The 22914-nt window shown below is 40.9% G+C and overlaps 1 protein-coding gene across 2 annotated transcripts in view; it reads right to left on the minus strand.

The window, feature by feature from the left end:
• Window positions 1-22914, minus strand: part of ERO1B (endoplasmic reticulum oxidoreductase 1 beta) — a 48111-nt gene that overhangs the window by 24529 nt on the left and 668 nt on the right. The window contains exon 1 of one of the 2 annotated variants that reach the window (XM_032215049.1): window positions 2003-2476. The exons of the other annotated variant lie outside the window; for it this stretch is intronic. Within the exon in view, the coding sequence (XP_032070940.1) occupies window positions 2003-2113 (111 nt within the window). The 5' untranslated portion in view covers window positions 2114-2476. Of the gene's footprint in view, window positions 1-2002; window positions 2477-22914 lie in introns of those variants that run through there. 2 annotated transcript variants of the gene reach the window in all.

A 22914-nucleotide genomic window follows, 5' to 3' on the forward strand; every position in this document is an offset into this window, starting at 1 on the left:
AAAAGTGTATATTGTTGCTTTAAAATGATCCTGTTGGGTAATTATTAGGGAAATAAGTAAAGAAAAAATAGATCTTCCAAGCCTTCTTTCATCTCTAATCTGTAAGTTTTACAGTACTTAAATGATTTCTGGCAGTGGCAACTATCTGCAGAAGTCCATCTGGTGGCCCAAGTCAAAGCCTATTTATAGCCTCAGTTCTCCTCTCTGGATGTACCATTTACTTATGAAATGTAATTGCCATCCATCTTGTTTTGAAAATATGAAATCATAAATAAATACTATTCAGAGGGTAGTGGCCACAACAGAGAGGACACACTTCCTAGATCCCACAAGATCGCAGCATTTAATTATGGGGACCTAGGACTCACCCACATTATTTCATTGTTTAATTTAATTACATTTTCCAAACATTTCATGATGGCAAAAAGTTTGAGAAATGCTGGTCTAACAACTTTAAATATCTTTAGCTCTGTGTAAGATTGACAGGTATGAATTTAGTAGAAGTCCTCAGAATATTTCCAGCTCTATTGAGTATATGGGCAAGATTGAGCCAAAATTCTAAAATGCTTTAATGAACAACCAATAAGTAATAACCATACATTCCTTCAAAGCAAGGAAACTTAGCCTTTTTACAAGGAAAAGAAGGATAAACTTCCAATTATGCACTGACTAGACTCAAAATAGATAAAAAGTCATTATCTCTTCACAACATATATTACATTTGCCTCTGCAAGATATGCTTGCAGTAATGAACTTGAACTGCTTTAAAAAATAAGACACATTAATGAAGGCTACTTTTGTTGAATAAAACAGAGAACATTGCACTCAAGGTTTGCTTACTGATACCCAGATTGAATTTTGACAAATGAATGATCTTTGTGTGGTAGATAGGCCTTTGTGTGGTCCACCACAGCTCTTATGTTCTGGAGAAAAAACCCACACTGTGATTAGCATGATTTACCATAAAGATATTTACTTGCTTATCAGCTTTTCAAGTAAGCTGCATATGCTTCTGAAGACAGTTTCATGAAAAAAATAGTTGTATTCTTTACAACAAAACTAAAGGCAAATTTAAAGCACACTTCACACAAATGGCTCCTGTGCTGTTTTAAGCAGCTATTATAAAAATTGTGTTTATAAATCTGCATGTCACACAGGTACATTCATGAGGGAGATTACCTCTAGACAATTAACAGACTCTGTGCAATACTATTCATACTTTTACTTGTTTGGGGAATTCATATACTACATTTAAAGAGCACCCACCCCCAAGTATTTCTAATAGGAAAGCAATGGTTAAAAATAAGTTTCTCAATAACATTTTCAATAGTTTGAGCCAGGCTAGGGGACTTTCAGTAAAAATATTGCATTTTAAGCAACCATCCTTCATCTTATGTCTACCTGACTTGGAGAGCCGGCTTTCTTAGAAGCACCTGTTTCCCCAGAGAGTGAACTAACTCAAAGAGCCAGAAAGATGGTGCTCCTCTTGCCACATAGCTGTTTGCTCCGTTGACTTTTAAACAGACTTTTTCATGACATAATCTGGAGTTTCTACAAAACCCACTGAAGTTTTAAAAAGATAATAAACATTAAGCACTCAAAGCTCTCCTTCCTCTATTGAGCAGGCTTTGCACTTTATTCACATAGAAATACAGCAGAGCTTCTCCCCCACCCTCCCCTGCCTTTCACATAAAGGTCCTTCATACTCCCTCTCTCTGCTCCGTTCCTTACAGGGTACAATATAATCCTAGTTGACATTCTCTCGTCTTAATTACAAATCAGCATTAAACACCTGCTAACCTAGAGCAAAGAATCCCCCCCAACGCCGGAAGAGAGATTTCCAGGAGGTCTCAGCGAGTGAGCGGAGGACGAACCGACTTTCTCTCGCAACTCTCCCATCTCAACTCCAGCAGGAAGGTTTGGAGACCACAAGGCACTCCAGATCCCTATGGCTTTCCCCCACCCTCACCGAACTCTCTGCTCATGGGGCGACTCCGCTCACCTGGGCCTCTATGGCACACCAAAGGCAGCCAAGAGTCACCGCTGCCAGCAAGAGCTGCGCCGCCCGATCCTTCTCCGCTGCAGTTCTCCGGACGATTCCACTGCTGCTCATGCTGCAGAAGCCGTTCGCCGGGGTCCCTGGGGGGCCCGTGCCCCGCGCCGCCGCCTTTGGGCAGCCAGGAGTACGGGATGTCCGCCGGCACCACTGGGGGGATGCCTTCCCTGTCCCGATCCTCCGCTCTGCCGGGAAAGGGACCTGTCAGGCGAGCGGGTGGATGCGCTCACCTCCTCCAGCCGCCGCCCTAGCTCCTTTCCCGGTGCCAGTCCTCACACACACACAGACGAACACACCGCGAAAGGAGAGTAGACGCGCGCTTCCCCTGCAAGCGCTTTCCTTTACAGAGGAGGAGGAGGAGGAGCAGTAAGCAGCAGCGATCACAGAGCTTCGCCCGCGCAAAGCTTCTTGGGAAACGTAGTACACCAACCACCTCTCTTCCCGTCAGCTTATATTTCGGTCTCCACAGTACTGTACTCGAGTGACGAAAGGGGAGGGGCGAAGAGAGTGGCCAATAGGAAAGAACCACGCGCACCTTCAAAACAAGAGGAGGCAGTTTATAACCGTCATTAGAAGGTAGAGGGTCCCTAGGCTAGAGGGATTTGGGAGGGGAGGTGCTCTTGCGGGAAAGACGACGTAGCGATTAGCTTTTGGAAAATCTTTTTTGTGCAATATCCTGCCTGTTTCGGTACAGCATTCTTTGGCATCAGTATGTAACAGTGAGCTGTCACTTGCTTATAGATGGTTTGCTCCTCATGGCTCCTTAGGAATATTTACGTACACTATTAAATTATTTTTCCAAATATTAGGGTTCTATTAATAGACATTCGATTCAATTTTAGAATACCGATAAAATAAAAGAGTGATTATTTTGTGGTTACCAAACACTGAGATAATGCCACATCAAAGATGGAAGCTTTGAAATATGTTGGAATTCTGCAGTTTTTAAAGTTCATGTCTACACAACCAGACTGTTCTATACACAAGTTAGTGTGCTAAAGGAGGATATGTGGAAATACCTCTTTATGAACTTCCCACTTGTGAGAGTGGAATATAAATTAATAAAATACCACTGGTCCTCAATTTACAATTTAAGCAATGAAAAATTTGGCTTATGACCATTTTTCACATGAATCTTGCATCATCCTCATATGATCAAAATTTGGATGCCTGGTATATATTTAAGATGGAGTCATGTGATCACCTTTTGCAACTCAACAAGCAAAGGCAATGGTGAAGCTAGAACCACTTAATAACTGTGTTACTAATTTAACTGCAGTAATTCACTTAGCAACTGTGGCAAGAAAGGCTTAATTGTGGTCTTAAATTGACTATCTGTAATTAGTGTAGAAGATGGTGTGCAGCTCCAGAAACCACCACATAATACTAAATAAAGTTTATATCCTGAAACAGCCTTAACATGGGTTGGAACCCTATTTTGTGTTTGATTCATTTGTGGAGAAAAAGCAAACCTTTGGTTTTTTTTTTAAAAGGAAAAGGATTTTCATAGATGTTCTTTTCCATCCCTTTTCTTAGTGAACCTGAGCATTTGTGTTGAACAAATGCCATGGTAAATTTATAAATTTATTGTTTGCTTGATTTTGATAGTTTTAAAGATAACTTCAGGTTTTTGAGAGTGCACCTGTTACTTTCCCTATTACACATAAATATTTCCAGACAGGTTATCATTCTAATAGTCTTCCTTTTCTCTGCTATTCTGTATGTATTTAACCCTGCAAACACATTCCCCTCAGCCTATTCTTAGCAACATGCCCTTAAGTTTTGAATATGGGTCCCCTTACTGCTAGTCTACCATTAAACATTAATTGATTACGCTCTTGAGTCAATGTTAATTCTTAGCAGCTAAATAGAGTTTTTTTAATGAGAATTTGTCACCGTATTGGTCCTTCGGGTTTTCCAATGGTGCATGCACTGGTGCTATAGCTGAGTTAATGCTGATGGTTGTACTCTTTTCTTCCACTTTTCCTGGCATTACAAACTTGTAAAGAAAGTTCTGCCTTCATATACTGGTAAGTGTTTAAAGAATAATCTTTGAGGGAGAGCGGCAATACAGAAATGCGAAAAATAAATTTCTGCCATGTTTTGTTTTGTTCGCTGTCCCTGGAATTATTTGAAGACTTTCTGTCCTTGGGGCCTTAAGAACACCGAGCCCTATCGCTGAATAGAACGTCCCCCTCCTCTCCCCTTCCACCAGAGACAAGCATTCTTCCTCCCCCTATGACTCTTTGAGCTGGAAATGATATTAAGGGGGATGGTTGGAATGAACTTAGCCACCAAACTTTTCCCACCATGGTTAACCTCCTGGTTTACACTACTGCAGCTGCTACCCGAACTCACCCTGCCTCCCAGCCCCCCCCCTCCTTGGACTATATTGAACTCTTTAGAGGAGCCCCCCTCAAGGTGTGGCCCCCCCTCAGGAGAGGGTGGAAGGCACCTTTGGACTATTATACATTTAGTACGGACTCTGTGAACCTGCGCAATTTTTCTAATTTTATTTTTAAATAGGTATGTTGAGTGCATGGGATTGTATGGGATGGTATGAATGAACTCACTTTTTACTATTAATATTGCTGTATTTGTGTTTTAACTTTTTAGTGAGGACTGTCTGTGTGAGAGTTTGGGTATGACTGATTCGGAGGACCTGGCGGGGTATGCGGGGGTCACCGGGGTGGTTGGGGGAACTACATCCACGGGAGAGGGTCGGGGCATTGCGGTCATAACAGGGAGAGGCAGATACGGCGGGGACTTTAGGGCAGGCCATTACCGGGGAAGGAGGGTTCGCTATATCACAGAGATCCCTCCTTCTGGCCCTAGGAGTCCCACTCCAAGGTCAGATGGCGCGAGTAATCAGGACCCTGGTCTCAGGCTGCTGTCGCTAAATGCCAGGTCTGTTGTTCATAAGGCTCCCCTCGTCCGGGACTTGATTTTAGACGAGGGGGCAGACCTGGCATGTATTACTGAGACATGGCTGGGCACGGAGGGAGGAGTCCCCCTCGTAGAGATGTGCCCAGACGGATTTCAGGTGCTTCATCAGCCGAGAGCCCAGGGAAGGGGTGGCGGTGTGGCTATTGTAGTCCGGGAGTCTTTAGCACCTCGTAGGATCCCTGCTCCGGAGCTTGTCGGGTGTGAGTCCCTACTGTTGAAGCTGGACCTCAAGGGTCAAGTGGGTCTGCTGCTAACGTACCTGCCTCCCAACTGCGTTGCAGCAGCCGTCCACTCGCTCCTCGAGTCAGTAGCCGAGCTAGCAGTTGAGTTCCCTAGGCTTATGGTTCTGGGGGACTTCAACTTGCCTTCGCTCGGTGAACGCTCTGACGGAGCGCAGGAGTTCATGGCTTCCATGACAGCCATGGGCTTGACCCAGGTAATTCGAGGCCCAACCCACTCAGCGGGTCACACACTCGACCTCGTATTCCTCTCAGAGCAGTGGAGTTATGATCTTGGTCTGAGGGGTAATGAGATCATACCCCTGTCGTGGTCAGACCACTGCCTACTGAGGCTAGACTTCCGGAGGCCAAACCCCCACCGTAGGGAGGAGGAACCGACCAGGTGGTTCCGCCCCAGGCGACTTATGGACCCTGTAAGGTTCCAGACGGAACTTGGGGTTATTCCTGATACTCTCGCCCACAGTTCGGCGGAGACTCTTGCTGCTGCCTGGCACTCGGCAGCGTCAGAGTCTCTGGACCGGATTGCGCCACTACGGCCCCTCCGGGTCAGCGGCTCCCGGAGGCCTCCTTGGTTCACCGAGGAGCTCCGGGAGATAAAGCGCCGGAGGAGACGCCTAGAGCACCAGTGGAGATCCGATAGGTCCGAACCGAACCGGGCACTTTTGACAGCATGCACCAAGGAATACATCCGGGCATTAAGAACAGCTAAAAGAACACACATTGCCACCTTGGTAGCGTCCGCCGAGTCGCGCCCAGCCGCCCTGTTTAGGATAACCCGCTCCCTCCTAAATAGGAGGGAGACGGGGGACCCCTTACAGGGTAGGGCTGAGGAGTATGTTCAGTTCTTGGCGGACAAAGTTGCTCGGTTTCGGTCGGACCTGGACTCCACTCCCGCAGATCCAGCCGAGACACAAGGGAATGACTTGGCAGACCATCTCTGGGTTGAGTTTCAGGATGTTGCCTCCGGGGATGTGGACAAGGCTATGCGAGCTGTGAGTGCCTCCACCTGTATACTGGACCCGTGTCCCTCCTGGCTGGTTGCCAACAGCAGTGAGGTGACACGAGGCTGGATCCAGGTGGTTGTTACCGCCTCTCTTCGGGAGGGGCACCTCCCCACCGCGCTCAAGGCGGCGGTGGTGAGACCCCTCCTGAAGAAACCGTCCTTGGATCCAGCCGTTCTTAATAACTACCATCCAGTCTCCAACTTCCCCTTCGTGGGGAAGGTTGTTGAGAAGGTGGTGGCCTTCCAGCCTCAGCGTACCTTGGAGGAAGCTAACTACCTTGACCCCTTCCAGTCCGGCTTCAGGCCCGGTTACAGCACAGAAACCGCTTTGGTCGCATTGACCGATGATCTCTGGAGAGCCAGAGATGGAGGCCATGCGTCCATCCTGGTTCTCCTTGACCTCTCAGCGGCTTTCGATACCATCGACCATGGTATCCTTCTGCGACGACTGCGGGAGGTGGGGGTGGGCGGCACTGTTCTGCAGTGGTTCTCCTCCTACCTCTCGGACAGGTGGCAGTCGGTGTTGGTGGGGGGGCAGAGATCGTCCCTGAGGCCCCTAACTTATGGGGTGCCGCAGGGTTCGGTCTTATCCCCCCTACTATTTAACATATACATGAAACCGCTGGGCGAGATCATTCGGAGGCACGGGATAAAATACCACCAATACGCGGACGATACACAGTTGTATCTGTCCGCCCCGTGCCAACTCAATGAAGCGGTGGACGCGATGAACCGGGGTCTTGAGGCTGTTAAAGACTGGATGAGGGCTAACAAACTGGTACTCAACCCGGACAAGACCGAGTGGCTGTTGTGTTTTCCTCCCAACAATTTGGCCGACGTTCCATCACTCAGGCTGGGGGGTCAAAATTTATACCCCTCAGACAGGGTCCGCAACTTGGGAGTCCTCCTGGACCCACAGCTGAGTTTCGACCATCACTTGTCAGCTGTGACCAGGGGGGCATTTGCCCAGGTTCGCCTGGTGCGCTAGTTGCGGCCCTACCTGAACCGGGAGGCCCTCACAACAGTCACTCGAGCCCTTGTGATCTCTAGGCTGGAATACTGCAATGTGCTCTACATGGGGCTGCCCTTGATGAGCATCCGGCGACTTCAGCTAGTCCAGAACGCAGCCGCGCAAGTGATTGTGGGCGCACCACGGTTCGCCCACATAACACCGACCCTCCGTGAGCTGCGCTGGCTACCTGTTGATCTCCGGGTGCACTTCAAGGTCCTACTTACCATTCATAAAGCGCTCCATGGTAGTGGATCTGGCTATTTGAGAGACCGCCTTCTGCCAATTACCTCCCTCCGTCCCATCAGATCGCATAGAGTAGGCCTCCTCCGAATTCCATCCGCCAGTCAATGCCGACTGGCGACTACGCGGAGGAGAGCCTTCTCAGTTGCAGCTCCGACGCTATGGAACAATCTCCCCATGGAGATCCGCACCCTCACCACCGTCCAGGCCTTCCGCACAGCCCTCAAGATCTGGCTATCCCGTCAGGCCTGGGGATAAGACCTTACTCTCGCCCCTCCCGAATGTTGAATGAATGTTGTGTTTTTACCGCTAATTATTTTACTCACATTTTCTTTTTGTGTTTTGTCCTGCACTCCCCTCCCCTATTATTGTAAGCCGCCCTGAGTCCCCTCAGGGAAAAGGGCGGCCTATAAATGTTTAATAAAAAAAAAACTAAAAAATAGACTTTCTGTTCTGTTTCTTGAAAGTCCAGTCTTAAGTAGAAAATCATACTGATTCTTCTTTACAACTAAACACTTTAAAAATAGTTGCTATAGATCACAATACAATCTAAGTCAACCACACTTTGCCATGATATGTTTTGCAACTTTTTCCCCTTTGTGGAGCTGCGGTGGGCATGGCTTGTGCCTGATGCATTTGGCTCGTGGGCCACCAGTTTGATACCCCTGATTCTAAATCAAGGGTAGTCTAACTCTATTTAAACTCTAGCAGATTGGTCCTGGCAACCTCTATGTTTGCGCATGTGTGTGTATTCTATGTATCTGTATTCTGTGTATTCTCATAATTCAGGCATTCATTGCCCTTTTTCTCTATTGCATGTGGAACCAAAATTCTTATTTTCTTGAATTCTACAACATAGACTACTGTGGGATGTTTATGATTATCTCTTTAATAGACCAAAGTATTGACTGGCCAAGGGGGGAGTATACAACTATATCAATTGTTTATGTTTAGGTTTCTCTGGATGTTTATTCTCAGAAGTTAACAGGTCATTTGCTCTTAAATTTAGAATTAACTTTTCCTCCTCCTCCTCTTGCTTCATTAAACATTAAATATCACAGAAGGTTTTGCATAGTGCCAAGAGTAAAACAAAAACATAAAAGCTGTACAGAGAGAGATCCAAATGCAAATAAGGAAGAATTTCCTGACCATAAATGCTATTAAACTGCGGAACAAGCCTGCTCCTGGAACAAAGCTCCAAAGGGTTCATTTCTAATGAAAATTAAATTCAAATTTTACTGGATGTAAAAAATATCCAGAAGAAAAAATATTACAAAACCTGAAAAAAGCTAACTTTACTAAGTTTCCAGAAGAAATTAAATCTATGTTGAACGAAAGGATAACAATGACAGAACTAGCAGAGACAATAAAAAAAAACATCTGGCCCATACGGGCTACTGGCAGAAATATATAAAGAGATACAAGATACTCTGCGCCAACCATTTTTAGAGGTATACAATGCAGTTTTAACTGAAGCGAAGATACCACCATCATGGGTGGAAACTAACATTACTTTGATACCAAAAATGGATTCAGACTTAATGCAAATTAAAAACTACAGACCAGTGGTGGGTTGCAGGCAGTACGCCCCGGTACATGAAGTTTTTATAGAGAACTAACAACATTGGACAAGATATTAGTTGGGACTGATGACAAATTGATCAGGATACTATACAATTATTTATTAAATTATAAAATGGAAGAAGAACAAGTTAAAGAGATGATGATAGTATGAGCTAAAACTTTTGGACATAATATAGATTTGTGAAAATGGCAAAAGCTTTGTCTTGGGAGAGAAATCAGAAACTGACAATGGCCACATCATTTAAGGAAAATCTCTATAAAATGTTCTATAGGTGGCATCTGCCCCTGGCAAGATTGGACAGAATGTTTAGCAATGTGTCCCTAAAGTGTTGGAAATGTAAACAAATACCTGGCACATATTAACACATGTAATGGATCTGTATAAAGGCAAGGAAATTTTGGATATAAATTCATATGTTGTCAGCCTCTGCTTTGCTGCTGCTTCGGCTGCCATGAAACAGGGAGGGAGGGCATAGTATTTGGGAGGGGTGCTGGAGGAAGATTCTGGAGCTCAGCTGCCTGTCGGACTACGCATGCGTAGGAGGTTCCCGCCAAGACTAACGGCACCGACATTCCATCTTAGTGATGCCTTTTGAAGTTATCTCACACCTGACACTTGGGAGAATTATGATTGGACTGTAACTGTGATGCCAAGGGGTGGGGAATGGGTTATTCTATATATCAATCGTTTTCGCGCCTAAATAATCAGTCTTCGCTTCGCTATGCCTTTAATCATTTATAATTAGTAAAAGTACACTTGATTTCTACCTATGGAGTCTCGTGATCTTCTTTCCTAATTACCCAATGAAGAGGTGCTGACAGTAAGCGAAGACTCACTCACACCCCACCAGGAGGTTTCAACTTACCGTGGGGGGTGTACTTACAAGAAGGAACGAGAAAAATGTCATTGTGAGCGAGCGATGAAAGGAGACTGAAAGGGAAACTGTAGACCCATCTTTACCTGGAAGGATGGCTGGCCTAGGAATAGAGGACCCTGCGGTTCGCCCTCGATGGACCCTAGGTGTGGGGCAAAAAGAGGATAGTGAGAGTTTGGATGCTGGAGTTACCAGGAGAAAACAAAGGAGAAAACCAGCCGACTGGGAAGAAACCTTGACCAAACGGAGGCCCCGGGAAAGAGAACAAACGGAAGAGTTTGAACAAAGGTACTCTATGCAAAAATTTAGGGAGGGTGAAGATGCCGAGGGGGGATGGGAGCAAACAAACCCAGAAACAACTTCCCCCCCCCCAGCCAGGGCTGCTGCCAGAGTAGGGGGCCCCCCCAGAAGACGCAGAATGGCAAAAGTCCCTCCCTTGCCAGTAAAATATAACGGGAATTCCAAGAAACTGGGTCTCTTTGTTATACAAATTTGGAACTATATGGAAATTTATGGGCCCGATTTAGAAACAGATGAGATGAAGGTGCGAATGGTTTTACTTTCTTTGGAGGAAGAAGCGGCCGAATGGATGGTCAGCTTACACCAAAGCAATTCCCTCCTCCTGAGGAATTTTGATGCCTTTATGACTGCGTTCAAAAGGAGATTTGATGATCCACTGATTGAGAAACGGGGGAAGGTTAAATTTATGGCCCTCAAACAGGGAGATAGACCGGTGGCTGAATATATTCAGGAGTTTCAACAGCTTTCTTCTTATATGAGAGGCTGGTCTGAAAATGCAGCAGACGTTGAGCTCGACTTGATTAGACTTTAACGTGCGAGAGAGGAGAAAGCAGAGAGATCACCACCCCCCCAGCTCAAAAGGCCCCATTCCGCATCTGGGGTGAAGGAAAGGGAAGCTCCACCGGCAAGGCCAAGCCGTTCACGTGCTTCCGTTGTGGAGGGGGGGGGCACCGCACAATGGATTGCTGCGTTAAACTTCCTGCTACCACCCCGCCCCCTGCCAAGAGGGAAGGGAAGACGAGCAAGACCCCGGGGAGGAAGAAAGAGGCTCTTTCGCTGCTGAAAACACCCCCCAGCGCTTCAGGCAGGAGGCGGAGGAAGAAGCAGACGTCACCCCCAGCTCCTCTGATGACTCCGATGACGACGCCTCGCCTTTTGAGCTGGGGGGGGGTGGTGGGCCCTTTATTTGAACTCGCCTCATTGGGTGAGTTCAAATAAAGGGCCCATGTTGATCCCAATAGAATTAACAGTACCACCCGATGGGGAGACAGAACAGCTTCCTGCCCTCCTTGATTTGGGCTGTTCGAGATGTATGATTAACCCTGCAATGGTTGGAAAACTGGGCCTGAAATTAAGGACTTTGAAAACCCCTATTGTGTTTTGCCAAATCGATGGATCCATTGCAGGGGGTGGCCCAGCCCATTTCTACACTGAACCTCTAGAGATGAAAATGGGCACCCATGTAGAATTGATCTCTTTTATTGTGGCTCCTGGAATGGACAGACCCCTTATTTTGGGACTCCCCTGGCTTCGTAAATGGAACCCTCACATTAATTGGAGGGAGGGGTGGCTGCACATTCGGACCAGCACAGCTCCTAATGGGGAGGCCGATGCCCCAGAGCCTGCTGGCTCCAGCCCCGCATTGGCCACCAGGGGCCAGGAGAGAATTGAGGGGGAAGAGAAGATTCCAAAAGAGTATTGGGACCTGAAAGGGGTTTTTAGTGAAAAATCTTCAGATAAGTTTCCACCCCACAGACCTACTGATTGCTCCATCGATATTTTGCCGGGGGTAAAGCTTCCAAAGCCCCAAATATATTCAATGTCTCCTAGGGAAATGGAGGAAATGAGGAAATTCATTGATAAAAACTTGGAAAGGGGTTTCATTGAGCCAGCACGACCCAAGGTAGCTGCATCCGTGTTGTTCAGAGAGAAGAAAGATGGCTCCCTGAGATTATGTGTTAATTTCAAAAACCTGAACTGCATCTCAGCTCAGAACCTATACCTGTTACCACTGATGAAGGACATGCTGGCCCAACTGGGGAAGGGCCGCATTTTCACTAAATTGGATCTCAGGGAAGCATACTATAGGGTCCGCATAAAGGAGGGGGATGAGTGGAAGACAGCTTTCAACTGCCCCCTCGGTTGTTTCCAGTTCCGGGTGATGTCCTTTGGCCTGCAGGGGGCGCCTGCAGTCTTCATGCAATTAATTAATGAAATTTTGCATGACCACCTTTACAAGGGCGTTATCGTATATTTAGATGATATCCTTATTTACACTCAAACTTATAACGAACACGTCACGTTGGTCCGCACTGTCCTGAAGAAGCTCCGGGCCGCTGAACTTTATGCCAAGTTGTCCAAGTGTGAATTTCACCAGGAGAAGATATACTAGAATATGATGGTCAGAAATTACTGTACAACACTAGCACTGTTTAAAATAGCATCTACTGTATGTTATTTTATTTTTACCTTTGTTTCATGGCAAGTGGAATGCCAGAACAACTGCACTATATTCAATATATTTATATGTAAACAATAAAAATATATTTTCAAATTTTGCATGTACTCAATGTTTAACATTTTGCCCCAACCACAAGAGCTTTGCTGTTATAGATAAAGCAAAAGTAAACTACTTATTTGATCTCTATTTCTCTCTTCATTATCCATCTCATATTTGCTATGAAGTATATAGAGCTCAATTTTTGTCTTAGTAAGATCTCAAGCACAATGTGTACATGCAAAAGAGAACAGCCATAGTTATACCTTTTTGTTAGAAAAGCCGATGACTGGTTAAAAAGTTATATGGGACAGAAAGTAAAATAATGGTGGATGTGCATCCTATTAAACAACTTGTATAACTTAAGGTAACCTGTAAATATGTTCATCATGTCATGTGAATCTAATAGTGTAGAATCCATATAATGGGATGCAAGCAGCTTCTTTCTTGCAATTCCTGAAGGGTGCATTTTATTACATATAGTTCAGCAGTAAAGCTCTCTTTAATGACTATGTCGCTTAGTTAAAACTCATTCACTTGTGATATACCTCTATGAATATTAAATAGACTATTTAAATCCTTCACCATTAAGTGCTCTTTCATGCAGTACTTCTTAATTTGTTTGTCTTCAATAAAAATTAAATGGGAAAGGAGCAAACTCGAGTCACATTGTTGAAGAAAATGACAGGCTTTAGACTTCTCAGGATACAGGAAAAGTTTATTTGGCAGCCAGGTTCAGAAAGCTAGCGAAATGGCTATCATTGCAAGTTCTGAACCACCTTCATTATCAAAGCATGCGTTCCTATACATTCTCAAAGGCAGTGTAACATGGAAACACTTAACTCATTTCTTATTGGTTACCTTGTCATAGGTACTGAGTACGTGTCTCTAAGCGAACTTTAGCTGACTCTTGTGGTCTTGTGAGACTATTGAACTTTGCGGTTAGGCACTTGCTTCCTGTTTTTTTGCAAGCTGCAACTCTGCCTATGTGCCTTTTTAATATAGAAGTAAAAGGGCCCCGAGAGGCTGTCCAGCTTGACCTAGTAGGTTTCACACTTAATGTCCAAATCTCACTTTACGTCCTACTTTAACATGGCCCAATCAAAGCAGGATAGACTCATTTAAAACAGTATTATGACAAATGGATGGAATATTTTAATTTCAATATTTATTGAGATTCTCAGTCATCCAGATCATGGTTGTCTGAAAGGCGCTTTTTAACTGAAGAAGCTACTTGGATGAGAAGCAAAATGTCTTCAAGGAAAACCAAAATCCAGGTGCTTTAAAAAAAAGCACCTTTGGGACAATATTTTAAATCTCAAATTAACTAATTCTTTATATCACTATATTAAGCATTGTATTTACATTTTAAAAACATTTATACTAGTAAATTAAAATAATCTCAGGTGTTAACATCACTTTTAGTTAAGTTGAAATTTCCATTATAATGAAAACAGACATTTTATGCTGTCAATCAAAAATTCTCTACAAAATTTCAAAGTATTTAGAATACAGATTTTATAGTCACTATTCAGATATTCAAATATAGTATTCTCTGGCTTCTAATTAACATAATACAAACTATTTTGTGAATGTTGAAAAACGTTATGTCTCCTTAATGTATAATATGTTTTTTTCATTTTAGGTTATTTGAGGATTACTATAGAGCTGAAAACAAGAGCTGTAATATTTATCCAGATACATCAAAAATAATAGGGTTGGAAATGGACACTCACAGTTGATTTATTTCTTTCCCTATAGTATTTGTGTGTATGTGTACAGTTACTTTATCTGGCTAGCAGAAATCTGGATAAATACTACATAGCATTAAAAGGTTAGAATTTCTTCCTGGCTTGTTGTTATCCAGTTATTCTCTAACTTTTTGAAGCCCATAAGCACTATTGTGTGTAGGGTATACATGGTCATTTAGAAGACAATTATTTATGAAACATTTGTGAATTATTTAACTTTTAATTAGAAATAAAAACATAGACATAACTATGAGTGTACTAAAGTAGCCATTTACTCAATCCAGCTGGAATAAACTTTAATGATATTGTTTGACTGGTGTTTTTATTCTTTCCAAATGTGAAACTCCTTGAGAGAAATAATACCTGATTTAGCTTTATTATATAGATTAACTGGTATGTAGTAGATGGGGTATCCTTCTGCAACTTAATGCCTTGAACTTTAATGCCTTGCTTTTTGAATCATGATACAGTTAAGAAGAGAACAGAACATAAAGTTACATTCTTTGCCTCCAGAATAGATCTTTATGTTAAGCAGTACTTCATTTTCATCATGGCAATAAACTATTTTTCTTAAACTAGGAACATTATTCCAGTGCATGTCACTTTATTACTTTTATATTAATTTTTTTTTAGGAAAAACAAGGCAATAGAAATTTGAAGCTCTTAATAGTGCACATAGTTTGAAAACCTAAACTGTAAAAGGAGTTTAAACCAATACTTAAAATATAGTATTTAGTTTTAAAGTTAACTGAGTAAACAATGTAAATCGATAGATCTAATTCCTCTTCCCATGCTGACTAATCATTAGTAGGAGTGCAATGATCATTTAAACATTAAGCAACATTATGTTCTGTGTGATAACATCTTGCTCCCCACAATTATAATTTTAAACTGCATCATGATGTAAAAGCTTTATAGGAAAAAACTTGTTACAGAAATGGACTTTAAAGAAAAAGAAAATGTTAAAGTATAGAAGAAGACAGGCTGAGATATTATGTACAGTTTGGTGCCTCCAGTTTTGTTAACCGCAACTTCCATCTTGTATAACCAAGTTGGCTAGAGGTGGTATGAGAAATGCAATCAAATACCTCTGATGGATACAATTGAGGACAATTTTGTTCAAAGTATGGGAAAGTTATTAAATGTAAAAATAATTATTAATAATCCAAATAAATAATTCATCAAAGGAAAATAAAAACAAAGATTGTGGGAACAGAACATATATTTATGAGATACACACATTTCATTTTTAATAGGAATGATATATTGGATTGACATCTATTTTAAGAGTGATTAAATATAATAGTCCAAAGTGAAAAAATATTGTGTCTCCCAATGTTTCAATTTTTGGAAATGCAATTGCCATTGAAAAAGTTCCTTCAACTGTTTTTGTCTGCAATTCCCAGCATTTTTAAGGGGCAAGACCCTTGTTTAGAATCTGCTCTTATTCATTACTCGCAGGATATCACAGGACCAGAGAAACACTATCTTTGTTATCCTAAACCTACAATTAGACCAAGACAGAATTTGAACTCAGTTTCTGCAAATTTCTGCCTGGAATTTATGAATGTACATTTTAAAAGATGCTTATGACAAGTCTATACTGGTGTCACTAACTTCCTATACTGGTATAGGATCGAGGTTTAAGTCCTTCCCCTATGGCTGGATGGTTGGTTACAAAATGTTTAACAGGGGACTTTGTGTACCTCTATGTACCTCCATGCAATCCACAATCCCTTTGCCTCCCAAAGAGACAAAACCTTGAACAGGCTTTTTGTAAATGAAAACGGGCAAAATAATTTTGGGAGAAAAGTAGTATTTTTATAGTTTCCAAAGCAAAAAGCGTCATTGGATGTTATTTCCAAGTGCTCATGAAGAGTATTCTGATGCACAAATAGAGCTAAGGTAGGACGTTATTTTTCTTCAAATGTTCACTGTTACAGTTTGTAGGCAGATCTAATAAATAGTTTTTTTTTCCTTTAGTGAATTATCTTCAGGTACCAGGCATAAAACAAACCTAATTTATCATTATAAGATTTTTCTCAATTTCCTTCAGTCATTTAATAATTCAATCATTAGCATTTGCTCTAAATAATTGTGAATTGCTTTCCCCCCTTGTAAAACCATTATTTTAATTCTGCTTTACACCAATTATTGCATTATTTAAAGAAATGTTTATGCATAATAAAATTACTTTCCAAGATTTGTTTTGTAAGATACAATCAGATTTCTAGATCTGCCCCGTAATTGTTGATTATGTTTACTATACAAATAACAAAGTAACACAGAATACTTTATATTTTCAATAAGAATTTTAAAACAGTTCAGATAGTCATAGTTACTTCTCTAGAATATTATGAACTGCGATGTAAAGGCATTGCTTCTGCCCACTTCATCTTCCAAAGATCTTATGGGGGCAAGAGGATCTTGCTATAACTTTGACCTTGTCATTTACACATAGATTATTGCATCTAAATGGCTGCCTTTAAAGATCACTTGAAAACTGCAATTGGTTCAAAGCACAATGCCTCTATGTTAGCTTATTGGTAGCATTACTTTAGACATTTACTATGAGTTACCAATAGATTTCCAGATGCAATTTAAAGTACTTTATAGTGCTGGGAAGACGATGATAATAGTCCTCATTGGCACTAATGACTGGTGCTCTAAGAAGTTATTGGCTGGTCTGCTTAATTTGTCCCAAGCATGTTGAAATAAATAATAATTTAAAAAATACACAAGAATTCTTTCCTTCTAAAGGAAACATCAGGGTAGATTTTGCAAAGATCAACCCTCCTCATCATTCTTTTAAAGCTTTTGAAGAATGTTAGCAGACCCATAACTAGAAAAATCTGATAATGTAAAGTTTGAATTTCAAAAAGACTTTGATTAAATTCCTTGTCAAAGTTTATTAAATAAGATAACATATTTTTATGGATTGGAACTGGTTTAAAAATTGAAGCCAGTTGGAGTAAGTGGACAGCATTCTGAATATATAGCTATAAGAAGTGGATTTCTCCCAAAAAATGATTTTGGACCAGTGGTTTTGTATTTACTTACCAAGGATCTTGAGTTACAAGTAAGCAGGGAACTAGCTGAGACTTGGATGGTGCTAAACATATTGGAATAGTAAAACCAAGGATGATTGTAAAAACATCCACAAGGTTCTCCTCAAACTGGAGATAAATGTGGTTCAATTTAAATAGAAAGTAATGCATATTGAGCAAAAACTACTGTACATGGATCAAGAGAGTTTAAGCTGTATCTAAGCAAACAAGAAAAAGATTTAGGGATAATAGTGGATAGCTTATTTGATTCAGTGCATGGTTGCTGCGAAAAGGCAAATTCCATTGCATGGATCATTAGGAAAGACCTTTAAAATTGCTAACAGTATAAAGCTCTTAGACAAACAGACACTTCTGTGTCTGCAATACTATCTACCGTACACAGTTTTGGCTTCACATTTGAAAACCACAGAAAGAACTGGAAAGATGCAGAAAGACAACCAGGAATCGTCAATAAGCTTTGGCTTCATCCAGCAGAACTAGTTTCATGTTTTAATTGTAGAAAATTCTTATGATGTCATTGGTTAGAAACTGATGATTGTTGACAACACTTAATTGATAAATGTAAACAGCTTCAAATACTTGGGAAGCATCATGAGGGATTGGTCTTTGGACAAAAAATTGATTCTCAGATTAGCAAGGCACATGAGTGGCTGCATATTAGAGTGCTCAATCAACAAAACATCAATATCTCCACAAAGCTAAAATTCTACAGAGCTATGGTCATCCCTCTCCTCCTATTGGAATGTGGTTGCTAGAATCTGTATTGAAGGCACATCAATCAACTGGAGAAATTTCACATGTGCGCTCTCCTTTCCATTCTCAGCATTTGTTGGCATGACTGTGCTCCAACCTGGAGATTTTGGATCTTATATGAGTCCAGCATTGAACACCTGATTATCAGAACTTAGATGAGATGGATGGGGCATTTCATCAGAATGGAAGACCGCTATATGCCTCACCAGTTGCTCTTATAGTGCATTAGAGTCTGGGAAGAGACCTCAAGGCTGACCATGAAGCATTATATAGACGCTTTAAAAGTAACCCATTTGCCATTTTAACATCCAGCCAAGTGATCTAGACGCTAAAGCTGCAGACAGAACATACTGGCGAGTGTCTATCAACTTTGAAGACAGATGCTACCAAAAACTGATAGAAAATTGTGAGCAGCATCACAGTATAATATCCACAGTTGCTACAAGAATGGATTTCCAGTGCCCCCATTGTTTTAGACTCTGTGCTACCAGATTGGGACTCAGAGCTATATCTATGTCTATTGATGAGCTATACAACAGTGTCCTTTGAACCTGACAGACTATTTAGAATACTATATCTTACTCTTCTAATTACAAAGAATGCTTAATTTTATTTTTAAAAATTAATTTGAACCAATAAATCTTAAAAGGCATTTTTATTTTTAAGCCCAAAACTACAATTTTCTATATTTGATAGTACTATTGGATTGAGAATCACTAGAGGGCACTGTCTTATTTGTTGATACAGAGGGCTTGCCATTATACATTGAAAATCTAAGAATAATTTTTACTGAAATTGTTGATATTATTCATGTTTCTTACTCATTTTATTTCAAAATTATTAATCAGATCTATAACTTTTTCTGATTTTATAATTCAGCTTTAAGATTCTGGAGATTATAGACACAGCCCTTTTTTATTTCCTATTTTTGTAAAAACTATCTATGTTCAATGGGCTGCCTATTCTCCAGCAAATATACCGGTATATAGGATTGCTGATCCATAGTAATCTAGAGCAGCAGCTCCCAACCTTTTGGGCACAAGGCACAGTTTGGTGGAGACAGGTTTTCCCACGGACCAGAGGGGATGAGGTTTCATATGCTGCCTGCATCCCGTGGATGGGGATTTACTTGTTTGCACTGCCCGGTTTCTGAAACTCCATGGACCAGCACCGATTCATGGACCAGGGGTTGAGACCCCTGATCTAGAGACAAATTCTGTCCTGGACAGATCATATAATTTTGCAAATGGAAAAGTGATATCTCCAAACCACAATGAAAAGTGGGAACTGCTATTCATAAGATTTCCTGACTTTCAGAGGTTTTATATTATTATTGTTTTCCAGTGCTCAGATATTCAGGTTACCACTGTAAATGAATTGAATGAGGAATGACTCTCTTAAAAAAAAAAAATTATAAAGATCAATGAGCACCTTCATGACTTAGAAAGTGCATAAAATAGAAAAATAATTAAAACATTTCCATTTGCAGCTGTTATAAAAAAAGATAAAAGATGTGGCATTTATAATAAAGAAATCCATAACATACTTATTCCTTTGGCTTAGCATTCATTGAACAGAGAAAGCAGCAGCAGAAACAATTATCTCATGAAGACTACATTGTGTAATAACAATTGCCATAAATGTTTTTCAAGCAAGTTCATTTAGTTTGCAATCCCAGCAACACTCATCTGGGACATGTCTAATCGAGAAATCAAGATTAGGGTTGTGTTACCAGCCAAGATAAATAGCTGCATACTGAAGAAAGGAAGATACTATGCTTAATGTTCTGAGTGAATAGTTTGGTATGGCAGCTGCAAGTTTTCTGCCTTAGATATGCTTATGGCAATAATTTATAATATCTTCAGCATGCAATTAGGCTATTACGATGCACTATTACACTACTTTTGAAAATGAAAACTGAAACTATGTTGGATAGCCAACATCTGAAACGGTATAGGGTTTCCTACCTAGGCAGGGGGTTGGACTAGAAGACCTCCAAGGTCCCTTCCAACTCTACTATTGTATTGTATTACTAGTCCAATATGCAGCACCTTAGTTGCTAATGGGGGTGAGTAGGTTTACCAGTGTAGCTTCAATGCTATGGTAGCAATACTGGTTATCAGTAGGTTTCCAGGTCAAATTTAACCCGTAAAGCCCTACGTGGCTTGGCTCTGTATCTCCAGGACCAAATTTCCACAATCAATCAAGAAATCAATGCTTCCATCCTGTGCATTCACTCAGAGAGGAGATGCTGAGGATCATGGGATGAAGGAGATTGGTGGCCTGAAGGTAGTCCTCAGCGGTAGCTTCCACATTTGTGGAGCAGTTGACAACCTTGGATTTGTGTGGAACAATCTGCTGGCCTTGCTCACAGTCATTAAGACCAAATTGTTCTGCAGATAGTTTGGAAAATCACTATAGGGTGCTTTTTGAAGATTGTTTAAACAGATGTTTTTATTTATGGTGTTGGTATGGATTTTTTTAAAAATGGGATTAGGATTTGCTCATTCTATAGTGTTTATTCTTTTGATTGTTAACTGCACACAGCTTCTAAAGTGGATAGTGTACACATTTGTTATGTATGTATAGTGATACTTAAAATATGTGAACCGTTTTGAATTTTCAGTATTTCTACATAAATATGACTTAATATGTTCATTCCATACAAATCCTAAAATTAGATAAAACCCAATTAAATCAATGAGTCAAAAGTATTATACTAGCTCATTTATTGTTGAGGAAAATTATCGGTTTTGCCAGAATGGGATCTGAGCCCAGGCACAATCTCAACTCCTGGATAATGCCTCATGCTAGGAGTCCTATCCCAGCCAGCCAAGAAGACTAACATGAGCAGCAGAATATTCGAGAGAACTAAGTTTTGTGTTCAAAGCTTATTGCATCTCCACAAATATTTCAGCAGGGCTATCACAGCAAAGCTGCAAAAATCCAGACAATTACTAGCTAATAACCAAGAGCTGTGCTGGCTTCAGGCTATGGTTGAGTAGGCACTGGCCTAGGACACCAAAGCCAATGCCAATGATTCTTCTTTTGAATCATTCTAAAAATGCAAAGCTTCTTATCATCAGTCAATGTGGCTCAGGGTACATATGGTATATCCATGAGCCAGGTTTAGCAAAAAGATAAATAAATGCAGTTGTTTAGTGCCATCATGTGGTCACTTGGATTTTTGAAAAACCATATATGGCATATATGGGGGAGATACAATAGGCAGAACAAGAATCATGGAAATAGTATCTGGTAATAAAGGTCTCTAAACAGTGTAGTTTTCATTTTATTTTCCTAGTTGCTGCTGTGTGTATGTCCTTTGTGGTGCAATAGTAGATGGGGATGAAGGAAAAAAAATGATTTCTAACTTTCAATTGACTGAGTGTCTAATGCTTATTAGGCACTAGTAACTTGGTTTGATTTGAAAATTATTTTGCATACAGTGTAACAGCACAATAGGAAATAAGAAGTGTTCCAGTTATTGGAAATTACGGAAAAGCTTTGCAGATACTAATTTCTAACCTTTTTTTAAAAAAAATCTTTGCTTGGTCTCTTAGAAAATTGAGATATGAATTAGTATTAATGAGTCTGTAAACTTACATGAAATAATGCATCACATTTTACTTTTGGTCTTCTGATCACACTATCCCAGATATGTTTCAGCATGCAACCGACTTTAAATCATGGTTGGCGAACAAAGACTGAACCTTTTTTGCCAGACAAGACCTTGGAAATGTTAGTAGTACAATGTGATAATCTTGAGAAGCAAGTTTCAGTAAGAATTGTCCACTTGCACATAATTACGGCATAAATAATTCACTGGAAACATCTTTTTTCAGCTATGTTCTCATGACATTGTCTTCATATTGGTCTCTCACAACTGAGACAGCCTTACGTCCTTAACTGAAATGACATTTGCTCTTGTATCAAGTGTAGCCCCAGGATGTACATATAGAAGTCTGTGCCAACCTTTAAGTTGAAGGAAACCAGAGGTTTGCAATGACTTGAAATATTATCTGCAAGTTTTCTAGCAATGGAGATAGCAAATTTATGCTGTGAGAGCTTTTTCCAACTCAAGGATGAGAGGACAGCATTTCAGTTCAGAAAGGCCTTATGACTGCAAATTATCAGGCTCATATTAATGACCATTTGATTGCACAATTTATTACATATTGTTTTTGATGCTGATAAAAAAATCTTTAGAATTATTAATCATCTATATGAAATCAATGTTTTGAGAAAACTGGTGTGAGAATGCTATGAAACATTTTTTGGGAAAACCCGATGTAAGCAGAAATATTTAAAATTACAAGCCCTGTAGGCAGGTATTTCAATTGCAAACTCTAAGTATGTTCTTAAAAAGTTTGTTTTTGAAAGGTTCTTATATTTCTTACAACACAGTCCTATGGCTACTGAGAACTCAACTCAGCCAGATCAATGAGATCTTAGTCACAGATATATTTCAGGTTGCAGGCTAAGCAAAAACATTTTATAACATTATTCAGTGTTAAAGGTTAACAATGATAACACTTCATATACGGGTAGTCCTCAACTTACGACCACAACTGAGCCCAAAATTTATGTTGCTAAGTGAGAAATTTGTTAGATGAGTTTTGCTCCATTTTACGACTTTCCTCGTCCCATTTCTTAAGTGAATCACTGCAGTTCTTCAACTAGTAAAACAGCTGTTAAGCTTCCCTTATCTGAAGGTCGCAAAAGGGGATCACATGATTCTGGGACACTACATCCATCATAAAAGTGAGTCAGTTGTCAAGATCTGAATGTAAATCACATGACCATGGGGATGCTGCATCAGTCCTAAGTGTGTCCTCAGAAATAAGTCATAAGACACTTTTCTCATGT

Source organism: Thamnophis elegans, chromosome 4, assembly GCF_009769535.1.
Source record: "Thamnophis elegans isolate rThaEle1 chromosome 4, rThaEle1.pri, whole genome shotgun sequence".
Lineage (NCBI taxonomy): Eukaryota > Metazoa > Chordata > Lepidosauria > Squamata > Colubridae > Thamnophis > Thamnophis elegans.